General features: G+C 38.8%; 1 protein-coding gene across 1 annotated transcript in view; it reads right to left on the bottom strand.

Moving 5' to 3' along the window:
- The window catches only part of LOC124158035 (striatin-3), a 73,775-nt gene that overhangs the window by 16,335 nt on the left and 39,621 nt on the right, over positions 1-17,819 (bottom strand). The window contains exons 7-9 of the mRNA XM_046533189.1: positions 7,315-7,436; positions 2,445-2,623; positions 1,531-1,700 (exon numbers count right to left, since the gene is read on the bottom strand). Of these exons, the coding sequence (XP_046389145.1) occupies positions 1,531-1,700; positions 2,445-2,623; positions 7,315-7,436 (471 nt within the window). The remainder of the gene's footprint in view (positions 1-1,530; positions 1,701-2,444; positions 2,624-7,314; positions 7,437-17,819) is intronic.

Genomic DNA, 17,819 nt, shown 5'->3' with positions numbered 1-17,819 from the left:
CTCGCAACTCCGGGGCCATCTATCGGCTCTTTGAGTATTAAAACTGTTGATACGATTTCCTCCAATGCCGTGAGCCCTCTAGAATATACAGTAGACTCTCCTTAATACAAACAACATTATTACGAAGTAATTCGTTGTTCCTGACAAAAAAGCTTATCCAATATATACTAACAGAAACTACAAAATTTTCATTACTACGAAATTACGAACCTCAGTCCCGGTCCTGGCGGATGCAAAATGAACTTTGTTACTAAGTTCTGCGAAACAGTAACGGCATTTAGGTGGATATAAACTGCGCTACTTTATCATCATCGATCTACGTTTAAGTTCTCTTCTTGAACTGAGACCAAGAGCGTTCACTGTGGTTCTTTCTTTGTTGGTTCTAGTGGCAGATACTTCAATATACACACATCATATAATAAGCTTCATTCCTGTGGAATTATGGTGAGCCACTCATTAACCCTTATAAATTGGACGTACGGTTAGTCCCTTTCCCTCTCACATTTGATTTACGAACTTTCAGAGATACGAACATTTGAAAAATTCAAGTGCGCACGAAATTTCAAATTTGGCGCCTTCTAAGTCAGCCAATGCGACAAGACGTGGCGTAGAGGAACTCCCACTTATATATCTGGCATAATCTGAACAAAGTATCATTTAATCCGACGTGAAGTCAGGAACTTTTCAGCATTTCGCCCATTCTTTCTTCCTGCGGACAGCGATTATTTTTTCGGCTCCGGCTACGTTGCAAGCTAGATCAGTTCATTACAATCGTGAGTTAACGAAAGACTGTGACGCAGTGTTGCATTCTGCAGAATAACCACTCTCCTCGATGCCTTGTATAGGTTTATCAACTTAGAAGCAAGGTCTGAGAATGGATCTTCCTCGTATACCGAGGACTTGCGCATAATTGAATTTCTTTAAATATGCACTTAACTCTGAAGATTATAAATGCGGGAGATTGAAGAGAGAAGAAATCTTGACAAAGAATAATTTTTTCTTTAGATGATTCCTAAAAGAAACGTTCATACAAACTTCGTTATTACGAACCTCCCATTTTGCGGTCCCGTGAACTTCGTAATAACGATAGTCTACTATACTAACTCTCTGGTAATGCTTTTGGCGTTTGCACAGCAATGGATTTCGACGAATATATAAACAAAAAAGGAGCTTTAAGGCAAGCTATTATTATGCATTAAATGAAAGCAATTTTGTTGGCTCTTAGCGCAAGTACACTTTAATTAAAGAGAGTGTTATAAGATTATTTGATAGGCTAAGTAACGGTGGGAGGAACGAATTTGCACATTACCGAAATTGCGCCAAGCCAGGCATGGGTGTACGTATCGTTCATACTCTGTTACAATAGCATAATTTGCAGCTGCAAAATTATTACTACATCTGAAAAATTTGGGAAATTTGCAACTTGCTTATATACAGTACAGTACTTAGGTCTGAAGGTAAGTCCAAAGCAAAAAATTTCACTTAGCATATAGTACATGTGGAAACCCTAAATGGAAAATTTCATCCTACCAAAGGCATCATATGGATCAATGTTGGCGCTGGGTAAGTTCCAACAGTGAATGGCTCCATCTAGTCCCCCACTGTAACACTGTTTACCAGAGGGACCCATTGCTAAACAGAGGACAGGACCCGTATGAGAGCGGAACGTGTAGAGGGGCTCAACATCCAATGATGCCGATCTGTAAGAAACAAGGACAGGAATAAGAACCAAAGCCTTTCAAGTCATGAAAAATAGCAAGATTATTCGTTTCCCACTCACCTTTCTTCTGTAATAACTTGAAAGATGAGGATCAAGTCATACACAAAACCATGTTTGAAAGACCTAGCCTTTACCCAAATATGGTTGGCAAAGATTCCTCACATAAGGAGAGCAAGCTAAAAGCTGAGCAACGTACAAATTTAAACACTAAGTCCCATCCAATCACTAATTGGGATAATTAGTTTTGATAAAGTTTTGTATGATTATCATTTGAACCTCAAATAAAAACAATAATTTGACAGTCAATTCAAGTAATCCATCATTTTTTTCAGTTAGATGATGAGGGTATTTTCTTTATTTCAAGCTTGTTTCACAATAAAAACAGATACCAGATTTTTCCTTCATTAAAATTTCTAATCACAGGTGATTCCTTCATTATTTTTCCAAGGGAGAGTATAGAGATTCTAGGTATTTGAGAACCTTATAGAATTCAGATTTGAGGAAATTTATGAATAGTCCCTTTTCTAGTTAACATCAAATTATAAAAGTATTATAATAAATTGGTAAAACAAGGGAGTTTCCATCAACCACTCCCTATCCATACGAGAATCACCAATGAGGCTAATTTTGCATTTATGCATTCTTACATTCCCATCCCTCTCCGATGCCTAAGCAGTGACAATCTTTTAAACTCAATCACATCAATACAGTCAAAGGTACTCACTTTTTCGCAGGTATTGTTTTTTGGAGGTTCCACAATTTGAGGGTGTGGTCTTCACTGGCAGTGATGAGAACAGGCTCCACGGGATGGAAAGCCAGTGCTCTCACGCAATCAAAATGACTCCTCAGCGTATACTTTGCATTCCAAGTCTTCCTGAATGGCTCTTTCGTGGTTGCCAGTTGCTGCAAAAACAACAAAAGAACAATGAAACACAAGGCCATCATCACACTTCCTTCACTGCAAAAGAGAATTTAAATACTATAATGATGGTGATGGGTCATTTGAATCATCAACTCTGCCTGCATGCAAGTCTACATTTATCACCATTTCCTTCACCTGAAGAGCCTCTAGATGTTTTTTTCTTGCTGTAATAGATACATCATAACTTATTTCCATGGAATTTAAGGCCTTTTTAATTCATTATGATCTTCTTCTTTGGTAAAAGAGCTTTTTCTGCAACAATGCAGACAAAATGTCAAATCTCTCTGTACTTGACAGAAAACTGCATTTGGTAGGATGAATCGCAGGCTTCTTTATTTTTTTTTTGCTAAAACCATTACTGACAGCTATGGCATGTCAAAATCTATGCTACATTTATGGCAGCAAAGGGCAGCAGTATTGTTTCATTCTCATTATGAAAGTTTACAGAGGACAAAGGTTTGGAAACAGCAGCACTATTTTCTCAACTGTAAAGCTGAATTGTTCATTCACAAAAGTCACTATGCACTCTAATGCCAATATTTTCACTATAAATTGTAGGAAGCTCAAGACTACTGTTTATGACAAAAGCAATGAAGGATATGGAAAACAGCATAGCACACAAACAAAATACTCCACTCCCACAAGCAAATGGCTAATCTTTATACTTTTCAAACCTTGGACTTCTTTTAAATAAAAATCTGAATGTAGTCCCTATAAAAAATATTTTTTATGAAACACTAGGAACTTAATTCAATTGTTAGCAAAACTAAATGCAAGGATAAAGGCAAATCCCTAGCCTCCCAGGCAAACACAAGCCTATCTCCTTGGTGGAGAACTCATGTGATTTCATTTATCTGTGGGTTATAAAAATAAATCTAAACGTTATATAGTTTTACATAACTAGCATTTAACACAATCACACACTATTTCCTAATCTCAATTGCATGAGCATTGATTGAAAGCTGATTAGAATGGAAAACAGAAATGGATGAAAATATTTACCTTCAAATACCGTATTTGATGGCATATAAGACGCACAGGCATATAAGACGCACTGGCATATAAAACGCACTGGCATATAAGACACACCCTTATTATACAGTGAGTCCTCGTTCTACGTCACCCCGTTTAACGTCATTACGCGATAACGTCACGAAAATTTTACGACCGTGATTCGTTTATCACTCCTTCGCTTTGCGATAACGTCACGTATTTTAAATTTCGCGTGAGAAAAAAGGCTAAGTGGCAGGCGTTACAGGTTGTTTGTTTCGTGGGCGGTAATACGGTCAGTCTATTCAAGGTGTAAAACGGTGTGTATATTGTTAATTGCAATTAAGGTTTTGGCAAATTTTAGCATCAGAGACATTTCCACGACAATGTCCAAGAAAACAATGTTCACAATAATTTTGGTTCCTGTTACTGCGACGATGTTTCAGCGATGATGATGCCCAGGCGACGCCCGCCCGCCTCAATTCGCAATTAAAACCATCTCTTCGATTTCATAATCCCAATTTGCCCGCCCTCGCTCATTTGCGCCATTTTGATTTCGCTCCTCACCGGTCCGAAAAGAAATTCTCATAGCGAGGGTAGGGCCTATGGATCGGAGCACCGGATCCCCGGTCTGCAGCATCTGGTAGCATTCATTGGACCGCACTATAGCGAAGCCGAAAAGCAAATGCGGGAAGATACAAAAATGGAGAAGGATTAATGTCACTGCTGCTATTGTCGTTGATGAAAACAGGAACTCGTATTTATGCCATAGTTTGGCATTCCCATTGTAAAAAATCCCCCAGATGTGATACGTTAAAATTTTTTCGCATAGAAATTGTGAGGTCTAGGAACCAATATTCAATTTTTACATTGTTTATACGGGATATTATGCTTCGATTAACGTCATTTCGTTTATCGTCACATTTTTCAGGAACGGTAGGTGACGTTAAACGAGGATTCACTGTAGAAGGCCACACACAAGGAAAAAAGTTTCAAAAGTCTGTAACAGTGCAGTACAACGATTTCTTGTGGTTTCAATGTGGTTTCTTTAAGTTCTCATGTTTCGTGAAAGCCAAATAAACAATTGAATGCAAATACCCAACATATTTTTAATAAGGAAAATTAACAAACGACAAGCTATTTTGAACATGACATATAAATTTCAGAAATGAATAAATGAATGAACGGCAAGACATCGAACATAATACAAAATGAAGCAGAAACAACAAAGAAATACAGATTCTTTTGGTTCTCACGTTTCGTAAAAGCCAAATAAACAAAGCAGAAAGATAGGTGGGCAAAGCAAAGTAGAAACAAAAGAGGGTGGAGCCAGCGCTACAAGTTTCGTTTACTTTTTGGCGGTGCGGTGTCAGTAGGAAACCATCCCAGTTCTCTCTTTTGAGCTACGTGTATTTTTGTTGGAAAAAATTAAGTTAAACCTGATAAAATAATTATGGCATGTGTAGAAAAAGTTACGCATGTCTAGACCTTTATCCAGGCTAAAAATAGTATTCAGTATTGATTAAGTTAAGCTGTGTCCTTCATGTATAAGATGCAGGTAACTTGAGACCAAATTTAAGAAAATAAGTGAGTCTTATATGCAATCAAATACGGTAATACAAAAAAAAAACTAAGGTTGCTGCAAATATGTATGTTGATAAAGCTTTTTCCAAAACATACATAGTACAGATATGTATTGAGATACAGGCAGAAAAATTTGCCATAGAAGCAAAAGGCAATATGGGATGAGATGATCCATGCCTATTCTTATGGGATACAAGAAAATCCTGTCCTCCTAGTTTTAAACAAAAAACAAAAAAATTTCCCTCCAGCTTTCCTACAATTATAATACCACCTACAAGACATTTTGGCAGAGTGTGATGAAATATTAAGGTGTTGAAATTATGCTGAGAACTGCAGAATATTGACTCCCCTCTCAACAAAAATCTCAGGGACAAGTAAGTATTCATAAGAGAAAAGTGACTGGTGAAAATCAACATTAAAATGAGGGATGGTTGGATCGGATACCTGAGATCCAAATATCCATAGACATTGGCCTTCATCGGATACATTGGATCCAAAGTCACGGAATGCATTGGATTTGGATACAAAATTTTAAATTATAATTCCAGTAAATGCAATGCCCCATAAGAGTGGAAAGAGTTCCCATTCTCTCTTCGAATGCACCGTCGCACTGCTTTGCTTGTCCTACTCATGAACCATTTTGTTTAAAAGCTTTTGCAGAGGTTACATGGCAGAATTTCAGGAGAATAAAAAAAGGCATACGACTGGCACACAGTGTGACTCTTTTCAAGAGATGGAACAAACATAGAGGAAATCTTACTGTCATAGGATAATAACCACGTTAAAAGTAACTATGCCGCAGATTCCACAAAATCACTTTCCCCCTCCCTCGACCATCAGCCCATGCCCCTTAAAGGTTTATTTCCTTTCCGAGACCACACAGATCATAAATCATTATCTTTGAAGGAAAATATTAAGTTAAATGGGAACAACGGAAGCATGTTTCATCCCTACTCCGTCTAAACAACTGGCCAGCTTCAATTCTCCGTTTCTGGAGGCTTGGTGAGTCACTCACTGGGCCTGAAGATGTTTCGATAGCTTTCGGCAATTGGATGGCATGCACGAGGTTTCATTAAGAATGTGATGCATTTCTGACAGTCTTTAAGTTTTTTAAGCTCTAACTGATTGACAAAAAGCTTCCTAGTAGTTACAACAAGGATATTCCAAAATTCAACATAGTCCAAACAGCACAATTTTCAAAGAAACAAGCGTCGTATGAGCACACTCAAACAAGATGATATGGACTGAAGATGCAATTTGCCGATGCCACATGTACGATCGGATGTTTTCGTGCCCTTGCTTATTCGTTGCTTGAAAGACGGAAGGAGTGTGCTCCCTCCCCTCTAACTCTTCTGTAAGTGCCTCGACTACCACCCCTTTCTCTTGCTGAGGAGTCATCTCATTCGGTTCCCGTACCTTGCGGCACGTGATCAATGTTTTTCTAAACACTGTCAATTGTGTGCAGATTACGCCATTCCTGATAAAAATGTCTTTCCTAGTGTGGAAACATTTTATTGAGATAAAAAAAACCCAATGTATGCCATGTGCGTACACAGTGTTGTGAAACTAGAGCGAGGAAGTGCAAAATCCACCTTACCACCATTGAAGCATCTGCGAGTGAAACACAATTCAGTATGCAATGAGAAAGTAACAAAATTCGGGGGAAGAGTGTGTGAGGAAAATTTGAATTCAGTCGATAATTTATCCGATGACCGAAACCTATTTTCATTTCCAAACGCAAGCATAACAGTTTAGATCCTGAGCCTATAAAGATATTGTTTTTAAAAAATAAATTTTAAGCTTACAGTAATGATTACTAATCACAAAAAATATTCTTTCGTATCAAAATAGGATTCCTATGATTCTATGGACCCAAATATACTTGAATAATTACTTTGTTTTACAACAGGATATTAGAAAAGCCTTTGGATCCAAAAATATCCAAGTGTCCAACTCCAGAAACCACAGATCCGATCTGGATCTGGTTCCAAAAAAAAATCCTGGATCTGAAATCCTGAAACTATGAGGTCCATCCCAACAAACTATCATTTAAATCAAGCTCTTTCAATGGGTCATGTGAAAGCCTTTGTATACTCACATCATATGTGGCTTCTGCCTCATTGTTCACTGTCAACTGCGCCAACTCACCCAGCCCAAGGCTCGAGTCCAACGCCTCCTCCCCCCCACCACTGCCACTGACTACAAGTTGCCGCCGCGCACCTGAAGGGGGGGAAGAAACAAAATCACCAATTGCAAGTCAGCATTGCATTCACCAAAAATTAATAATAATAAATTTATTGTTCTAGGACCTTGTCCTATGGAACATATCAAATTTTACAGTTAAGTCTCAGCAGTGAACAACATAGAGAAAGTGAAAATACAATTTAACAGTATTAATGACAAATATATTACAGTATTTTAATTACAATCATATTTTTCGAGTAAATAAACAAACATTTTCATTTTGAATTGCTTAACAGTTTTACAATTAACAATATCATCCGGTATTTCATTCCAAAATCTTATAGCCGAGTTTAAAGTGGACATTTGGAACACCGTAGTTCGGCAATTTGGTATTTTAAAACGCCTTCTAGCTCTTACCATTCTACTGGTTTCACTCTGGTTACATATAATCATATTGTAAAGATAGTCAGGAGTTTTGGATGACAATATTTTATAAACAAAAACAGATAGCAGGAATTTAGTTTTCTGTTGGGGTTTCAACCACTGCAGCTTTATGTAGTAAGGAGTGACATGCTCCCGGATATTTATATCATATATATATCTAATCGCAGAATTTAACAGTGTTTGTAACTTCTGATATAATTCACCAGTTAGGTTGGAAAAAACAAGGGAACAATAGTCCATATGTGGAACCAGCAAGGTATTCGCCAATTTTTTTCGTACTTCTATTGGGATTAGGCGTTTGAAATGTTTGATCTGTGCCAATATTTTATGTACCTTGTTAGAAATAGTGGATACATGTTCGTTCCACGTTAGCGTATTGTTCATAATGACCCCTAAGTTTTTTACCGTGCTTGAATAGCCAATATCAACGCCTTCAACTTTTATTTTCGGTATTCTGTCATAGTTGAGTTTCCTGACGTACATTGGAGTACCTATAATAATAGCTTGAGTTTTATGGGGATTAAGTTTTAGTAAATTCATTCTGGCCCAATCACAAACGTGATTAACATCTTCATTTAATTTTTCAATGGCGTTATCAATGTTTGTTGGGTGACAGTCAAGGTAGATTTGTAAATCATCTGCGTAGAGGTGATATTTCGAATGGGTAATTGAAATTGGTAGATCTTTTATGAAAATTGAGAATAAGAGGGGACCTAATATTGAACCCTGGGGCACACCACAGGATACTACCGAGAAGCTAGACAGTACTCCGTCATCTCCCTTTACTGCTTGAGTTCTGTGGAACAAGTAAGAACGGAACCAATTAATCACTGGGGTGGAAAATCCTAATTGGTTCATTTTATCCAGCAACAAATCGTGATTAACACAATCAAAAGCCTTCGAAAAATCAAAAAGTACAAGAATGGTAACTCTCTTTTCATCTATTGTCTATGTACTATGTCCCTTACGAAAACCTGACTGATAGTTATCCAGCAAATTATTAACGGATAGGAAATCTAACACAGAGTTGTAGACGAATCTCTCAAGTGGTTTAGAGGCGATAGGCAGCAGTGAAATAGGGCGATAATCAGAGAGTTGTGTAGGGTTTTGGATTTTCTTAATAGGCTTTAGAATGGCTCTCTTCCAAGCAACAGGGAAAACAGAGTAGTTCAGTGAGCAATTATAAATGTCAAGCAATGCCGGAAATATCACACTCATAACCACTTTCAGTGTTTTATTATTAATCCCATCATTTCCAGCAGCATTAGACTTGATGCATTGGAAACATTTTAGCATGATCTCGGGAGTTAGATTCGGAAAGTAAAACGTATCATTTCCAAATTCATTAACTTTGTGCAGGTTGACTCCTAATGCACTATTACAACCTGTGGCTGGACTTACTGTTGTCCCAAGGGTGATATTGGCTGATAAACTGATAAAATAATCATTTAATGTGTCAATTGGAACATCAAGTGTTGTACCCTGATTTCGAGACTTAATCAGTCCAAGTCTTCGAATTTCGTTCCATGTTGTTTTAGAATCCCACTTGTCCATAAAACATTGGTTATAATAGTCTTCCTTAACCTTTTTCATAATACAGTAAAACCTCACCTTAACGAACTCCCGCTAAACGAAGAACTCCGTTCAACGAACAAATGCTATTGGTCCGGCCAATTGCCTATGTAAACACATTAGTGAAAAACCCCGATGAACGAACTCCTCTTTTACGAAAACTCCCGATCAATGAAATGAAATTTCGGCGCGATCGAGTGAAATTCACCTCCCAATAACCAATTTTTCCGGTTAAATTTTTATTTTCATATGAATAATTTAACATTCGTAGCGTTGGAGGGCAAATCAGAGACTTCCACTGAATAAGCCAATCAGAATCGTCATTATTAACCGTAACCATAGCCTTCCGTCGTGTGTTTCCGCCGACCCCAACTCGCGGCTCGCGGCGAATTGCGAAAAATGTTAATGCTGACTTTCGTAAATAACTCAATGTCCCAATATTTACACGCTCAAAGATATGATATCTAGAGCTATGTACTTCGAACGCATTCTTTTGACGGTTGTTTAAATACTTTACAGAATTACAACGCGTAAATTCCGAGAAAAATTCCGAGAAGCATTTTTTTTCACTGGCCGCCATCTTGGATAACTTCTTTAAAATTTAACTAAATTACGGAAGATACAATGTGCGCGCTAGAAGATGAAAGCCAAAATTTGCATCTCTTAATTATCTTTAATATATGACTCAGTAGTTACTCTTGTTTCATTCACATTGTTTATTTCAACATCATCTAAAAAATAGGAGAAACTTTTGCATTTGCCGCAATCTTGGATAAAAAATATTCGCACTTAAGACACGAAAGCCAACATTTCCCATTGATCTAGACGTTACTTGAATTGAGTGCTTTATACTAAAGGTCAGTCTCTGTCTGTCGGCGATTGTAGCGATGTCCTAACGTGATGTGAAGCGGTGTTGATTTTCTCCTGGGAAAAAGGTTTGCGACGCCCGTCAATTGTTGCATGAAGAAGACGACACAGTCTAAACATGCCATATTTAGACTGGGCCAATGGTGATGCCTCACCCCTGTGGTAGCAGCAAAAATCCATGAATGACAGCGGGATTAATTCAGCGGTGGTTGGCGGGAGTTGATGCACTCATGGGGAAAGTAGATTTCTTCCTCCATCGCTGCACGGGCCCAAACATAGGACTAACAATAAAAAATGTGCGTGTTATTTTCTTCCCCCAACTGCAATAGCTAAGTTGCGACCTCTCGACCGAGGGGTCATTTCTGCGGCAAAGCGGCATTACCGTCGGATTTTAGTGGAGTTTTTGGTTTGTCGAATGGATGTAAGGGATCGGCGAAATTGAAGAGGACCATTTTGCAGGTAATGCAAGGGCTTTGCAAAGCTTGGAAGCGTGTCGCACCTGTCACCATATTTAGTTATTTTGCAAAAACCGGGTTTGCAGTCAACAGCATCATTATCGTGACTTATTTTACTTCAAGAACTCCTGCATGAGGCCTTCCAAGCTGTTTTCTTATCGGGAGTTGTCAATCCGGTTTGCAGTCAACTGCGACCACGCGATGGAGAGTGATGACGAAAGCCGTGAATCCTGGCAGGGTCTCTCAAAAGTCATGAATATTGAAGGGTCGTTTGATGAGTTCACTAGAATAGACTCAAATTTCGTAATCCGCGAAGCCAGCGAACTGAGGGTTGCAGAATATAATTTCTCGAAAACTCATTTTTCAAAATCGTGACGTATTTTACTTCGAGAACTCCTGCATAGGGCCTTTCAAGATGTTTTCTTATCGGCAGTTGTCTATCCGGAATGCGATGGAAATGATGCTAGTACAATGAATTATTTACGAAGCCCGCGACCGCAAATATTGCTATGGAGTATTCTGGATTCGACTACTATAAAGAAATGCTGCCACCCACTGAGCTTTAATGGGTCGACGAAAGTCGCACTCGCGCCGTTATGGTAGAGCGATCTTAATTTCATGATGAAGCTATAATTGGCGCTGTTACTTTAACTTTATATTCGTAATGGTCAAATCTATCGAATTCTTAATTTTTCAGTGTAAACTTCGCGAATACATGTACTCTATTTCAAATATTGAGAATAAAGGGATGGCCTCGCACTCACCGCTACGTTGCATACATTTTTGAAAACCGATGAAAAAGCACGCGAAGTGATTGAATATTACGAACTGAGGCTTCCTAAATGTGGTCTATTGCCCGCGATTTGCATTGCAGCCGAAGAAATAAGCACTGTTTTGAAGTATGCGAAGGTAGAATGAAGATAACGCATGCAGACTTGCTTCAATTTCCGAGCCCCTAGAATGATGCAACGTGCGCATCGCCTCCGGGGAACGAACTCCCGATCAACGAAACGGCAAAATTTCGGTCCCTTGAGTTTCGTTTAAGAGAGGTTTTACTGTACTTTGGGCCTCATTTCTCAGTTTTTTATACTCCAGAAAAAGTTTTTTAGATTTACTCCTTGTGTAACTGCGGCGAATTATGTCCCTTTTATTGATAATATTTTTTTGTTTCTGGGGTTATCCATGGAAGTTGGTTTCGTTTCGGAGTAAAACTTGGTCTCTTGTAACACGGGAAATAACGTCGCCCCAGGGAAATATAACGGCGAAATTAACCGTTAAAAATCCTCCCGTGCCAAAATTTTGGCTTCCAAGGTGATCCAAAAAAGATAGTGTTACTTCTAATATGGACGTAAGTCGATGGTGATTCAACACGATGGTAAAAGCAGCATGCATTGTCTCAATCCGCGGGATAGCCCCACATCTGCGGGACAAATGGAGGCAAGGGAAAGTTGCTTGCGCGGCACGCTTATCAGGAATGACTCAACTTGTATCTCATTGTCAGTGGGTTGAAATGAAATATGATAGGAACTTGAATAGCTATTACTTTCACTCCGCTAGGTGGCAAGCGTTTATTTTAATGATGGGTCGGTTCGATTCCTCGATTCTTCGATTCCTCGATTCTCGGCCAAAAACCGGAATCGAAAACGAGTACTTGCCAAGGCGAAAAATCGATTCCGATTCCAGTAGTACCTACTTCAAACAACAAAATAAACGACCGCGTTTCCAACAGTCATTTGAATTTTCGCGCCACGTAATCGTAATAACAAAACACATATCTTCTTGGGATGTGCGAGTACTCAAAAATTCAAGTCGATCGAGTAGTTGGTACTCGACTCGAGCGTTTCGAGTCGCATTACGAATGTCGAGTCGAGTAGTTAAGTTTACAGTGCTTTCGAGGCTAGTAGGTCCAGCAATCTGCCGACAGGAAGCGCTATCATGAAACTCATGTAATAATGCAGTTTTTAAAGCCGATAAGTCATTCTAATGCCTTGGCCTGGTAGTTTCAGCTTGCCGAATACACTATATAGTTGTCGACGTGAGCGCCGAATACCTTTACGCCAGTCGCAGCGGCCGATCGTCTTCCTACCCGGCGCACACTGGTCTGAAATCGGAAAAAGCTGGAATAAAGTCCAAAATGACCTTTTTGGGGATAGAGACTTGAAACTCAGCGTAAATACTCATAAATCATTACCAAATATTGCTTTATATGCCATTTCACATAAATACGAACCTTTAGTGAGATACAGAGGCCCAAGCATGACCAATTTTTCAATGCCACGCGAGATATCGTTTTTCCTCAAAAAATCTTTGAATTTATCCAAGCGGTTTTGCGTTGGTGTGAGTTTTATGGAATATAAAACGCAATATTCCTTTGATCTGGTGCTTTGCCTATACTTTCAATGACTTTCGAAGATTTTGGCTCTCATCTGTCGGGTTTTACAACGCAAAATGGCCGACCCGTTTTTCACGTGAAATTTGACATAAAGTAGACATTATCTTTCGTTTACGAAAAATATAACTCGGAAAATTTGAACCACAATATAAAGTAGAGATTTCTAAAGAGTACTAAATAGAAGTCTTGAAAAAAAAGTTTGCGACGAAGGAAATAAGAGCGATTTTTCAATCGCGCGTCAAGGCTGAGCTACACGTTGCGGAACTTTAAGGCTCGGTAGCTGAGGCCGATTTTTCAAGTTTTTTAAAACATTAGTCTTGAAAATCGTCATTTAAAGCATAGATAGACTTTATAGACTTAAAACACTAAACTGAGGATGTTAAAAAGGATTATATATAGATCGACTTGACCATTTAGCGCATTACTCGAGTGAAAATACTAAGGATTGGGTTTTTTGGAACCATCCCACGCATAAGAAATATGCCTCGGGTATTGAAGTAAAGTGAAGAGATTAAGTCAGCATGCTTAAGATAGAGAAAAAAGAACTATTTCCGTGAAAGGCAACAACCGATACCCTTTTTCCCTTTCCCCCTTCGCCGAGGTGAGTCGCGCGGTAGGGGGAGTTTTCACACCACAAGGCTCTTTTAGCCTTTTTTATTACTGCGACCGTCCGATGTGATATTCATTTGTAGCGTTTAGTTTCTTTCTTGAACTTAAAAAAAGCAAGAGATTTTAAGGTTGATTAAATGACGTGAGAAGTATAGCATTTTTTTTGGCTCTACAAAACTAAAGTTTAGTTCTATATAGTTGTTCGCTTCGACCACTTGAATTCCATGAAGATTCAAGATCCAAAAAATCGTTGATATAATTTTTAATAAAAATTCCAAAGTCTCCGAAATCTTGCAATTTTGGTGGGAAAGTACTTGCCCAATGTGTAGCAAAACACACATGTGTAGCAAAAGGCAATTTTCAGGCAGGCAGTAATACTGTAACATGGAGACGTCAAAACCTGCTGGCTGAGCATGTAGAATAATTGGTTTTTCTGCTTGAGAATTTGAAAGGGCCAAATATTACATGATTCATATACGTAGTATGTAATCTTTATTACAGCTATGAAAATTTCTGTACTCAGGTATGCTCTGTTTTGAAATTAAGCTATTATATTTTAATTACATAGTGATTATATTTGAAAGATGCTTTTGTCCACTGGGTCTTTCACGGAGTAATATTTTTTAAAGTGGTTTTCTTGTTGCCTGGAATTAAGTGATATTTTTCTTGGAGCCTATGGCATCAGAATCGATGGAATCGGTATCGGTAGAATCGGAATCGAAATGTCAGAATCGGAATCGGGATCGGAATCGATAAAATTTTGGAATCGACCCATCACTAGTTTATTTTTTAACGGAACGGGAGTTATGCCCTCGGAGAATAACTCGCATCGTCAATCGTCATGTAATCATTGAAGTCAGATTCAAGACGTGAGTGATAAGGCAGTCCCTTTAAACTCAGGAATGGCTTAGCACCATTAAATCGGTATACAAAGTGTCCGGTGTTGTTATCAGATATGGGGAAGCAAAATATTACGTGAAGATGAGTCACATGGCTAGTAAGTCGAAGGTACCGGCGCTGAATTCGCGGAAGAATGCCAACAGAGAAGCTATACCCAGTAGATTCAATCTACTAATGCTAAAAAATTCATTGGAAAATGCTTTTTTAATGCATATACAGTAAAACTTTGATTTTATGCAGTTGGAGGGACCAAAATATGGGCACTGTGTGAAATCAAAGTGTGTAAAATCAAGAGTTGGTATTGAGGAGGAGTATAATTTTCAGGATAACACTTGCTCATTATTTTTAGAAGGCTTAGTCATACCTTTTTTCACATAAAGTTCTCATTTAAGCCAGAAACGGAACCAGAAAAAGTCTCATATGTGAAGTGTTACGGTAAATGAGCATGAAATCCTTTTCAATCACATCAGATATATGTTTCCCGGATTCAATTACTCATTTGGAGGCAAGAAAATGAAGGCTAATTATTTACTCACAAGCAACACCACAGATGACATGCTACCCTAAGAGAAACAACGTTACATTCCTGAACAATGTATCCCATGGTTGAACAAAATGGTTGAATTGCCAGCATTTCTGGCACTAAGATTACTTCTGTTACCAAGGAGAAATTTCAGAATGGTGATACTAAATGCTCGCAGAGAAGCTAATTTTCGAAAATATTCTCATTAAAACCAGTTTTCAGGATACCCATTTAACCACCGGCAGACAAACAAAGATTGGAGATTGAAAAAATGAGATATCTGAGGATAGTTATCCAAATTGACCCCATTAAGAGGAAGCAAAATTTCGCTAATACATCACAAAGGCTTTACACCCTGGGCCTGGGTTCAAGTCCTGGCAGTAGCAGAAACTTATCACAGATGGCCCTATCCCAACTTGAGTGTAATGTGGAGGGCACTTCCAGTGCACCACTCTGTCCATTAGATGGAACGTTAAGTCCTGGTCCCCTTTGAGCTTATCATTACAACCTGGCTAATGCCAACATAGAGTTCCCATCCCCCCAGCCCTTACTTCATGGCCCTAATGACCCCAGCTGTCGGTTACCTCCTTCCAAATAGCATACCATAGATAATACGGAGCACACAGGACCCGGGATATTCGGAAGTTCAGATTTTTCCGGTGTTTAGATCACTTTTTTTAAGTGAACTATTTAGATAACCGAAAACTACCGTCATGCCGCCAGTGATGAATAAAAAAATGATTAATAGTCCGAAAAATTTTCCCACTTTATAATTTTTACGTATTAAAAAAGCATTTTCCCATGAAATTTTAGCAATAGTAGATTGAATCTACCGGGTATAGCTTCTCTGTAGGCATTCTTCCGCGAATTCAGCGCCGGGACCTTCGACTCACAAGCTGTGTGACTCATCTTCACGAAATATTTTGCTTCCCCATATCTGATAACAACACGTGATTTTATCAGATACCGGTACCGGACCCTTTTTGTATTTCGATTTAATGGTACTAAGCCATTCCCGAGTTTAATGGGACTGCCTTATCATTCACGTCTTGAGTTTTACTTCAATGATTACATGACGATTGACGATGCGAGTTATTCTCCGAGGGCATAACTCCCGTTCCGTTAAAAAATAAACGCTTGCCACCTAGCGGAGTGAAAGTAATAGCTATTCAAGTTCCTATCATATTTCATTTCAACCCACTGACAATGAGATACAAGTTGAGTCATTCCTGATAAGCGTGCCGCGCAAGCAACTTTCCCTCGCCTCCATTTGTCCCGCAGATGTGGGGCTATCCCGCGGATTGAGACAATGCATGCTGCTTTTACCATCGTGTTGAATCACCATCGATTTATGTCCATATTAGAAGTATGACTATCTTTTTTGGATCACCTTGGAAGCCAAAATTTTGGCACGGGAGGATTTTTAACGGTTAATTTCGCCGTTATATTTCCCTGGGGCGACGGAAAACATTGTGTTGGCAAAATTCTAGAAGACCTTCCGTTAAGGATAGATATTCTGTAGTTCATAATTGCGGATCAACAACCATCTACTGTAATTACTTTAAATATGTTATAAACAGCGTCGATCAATAAGTCGAATAATAAACAAAATGTGATAATGTTAATATCTCCGGTGATCATACGTCTTAATCAAAAGTAGTTACGCATACACGGCGATTGCCATGTGTTTTAGGTTTCAAAATCCTTCTATGGCAAATTTGAACCAAGAGCGATTTTTGCGTTCGTAAAGGAGCCTGAAATATTACTGAGAGGGCGCAGGGGAAAGCAATAATTAGATTCGCAATGTTTTTAGTTTCACGCTCAACAGCACTATGTCATTTCAACCGTTCCTGTATTAATTTTAGCAACTCATTGAGACGAATAAATAACCTAACTTCACATTGCTACAGCCGGATTTTCAAAACAAGTCGAAAGACAACTGCGTAAAATCAAGATTAGCGGCCTCTTTGGGGCTGGGGTTATGCTGCGCAAAATCGAAAAACTGCGTAAAATCAAGAAAAGATGAAAAATCGAAGTTTCACCATTGCAATTCCCTATGCTTTCCTATAGACTTGAGTGCCGCTGCGTAAAAGCGAGACTTGATGTAAAATCAAAGTGCGTAAAATCGAAGTTTTACAGTGGAACCCCGATCTATTGTTCCCCCTTTCATCGTTTTCCCGCATTCATCTTTTGCTGCTCCTGGTCCCAAATTAAGTTCCATAAAGAAATGTAATTTTTTCCCACATCTATCGTTCCCCGAAGTATCGTTTTCCCGCATTGATCGTTTGAAGATTGTGGTCCCGTCTTAATTTTTTCGCATCCATCGTTTGACAAAAATAAGACGAAGTGTTTACAATGTGTTACTTATGGCTAATAACGACACACACAAAGTTTGAATCTTCCCCAGGAGATTGAAATACGATAGGGAGAAGCTGAGTGCTGTGGGATAGTTACATTAGTGCATTTCCCAAGATCCGGTATCCCCCTCCATTCAGCACTCGCCTCTTGCTTTCCTCTCCTTCGAAATAAAAAAACGGTCCCAGCTCGAGCAGGGATCGTATTACGAAGACCTTAGCTTCGAAAGAAAATATCAAGTTACTCGAGAACAAAAGAAACCTTTTTCACCCTTCCCCCTTTCTCGACCGCTGACTTTTTTT

The sequence above is a fragment of the Ischnura elegans genome, chromosome 4 (genome assembly GCF_921293095.1).
Source record: "Ischnura elegans chromosome 4, ioIscEleg1.1, whole genome shotgun sequence".
NCBI lineage: Eukaryota > Metazoa > Arthropoda > Insecta > Odonata > Coenagrionidae > Ischnura > Ischnura elegans.
Note: the sequence above shows the minus strand (reverse complement) of the source record. Positions and strands in the feature narration are given on the sequence as shown.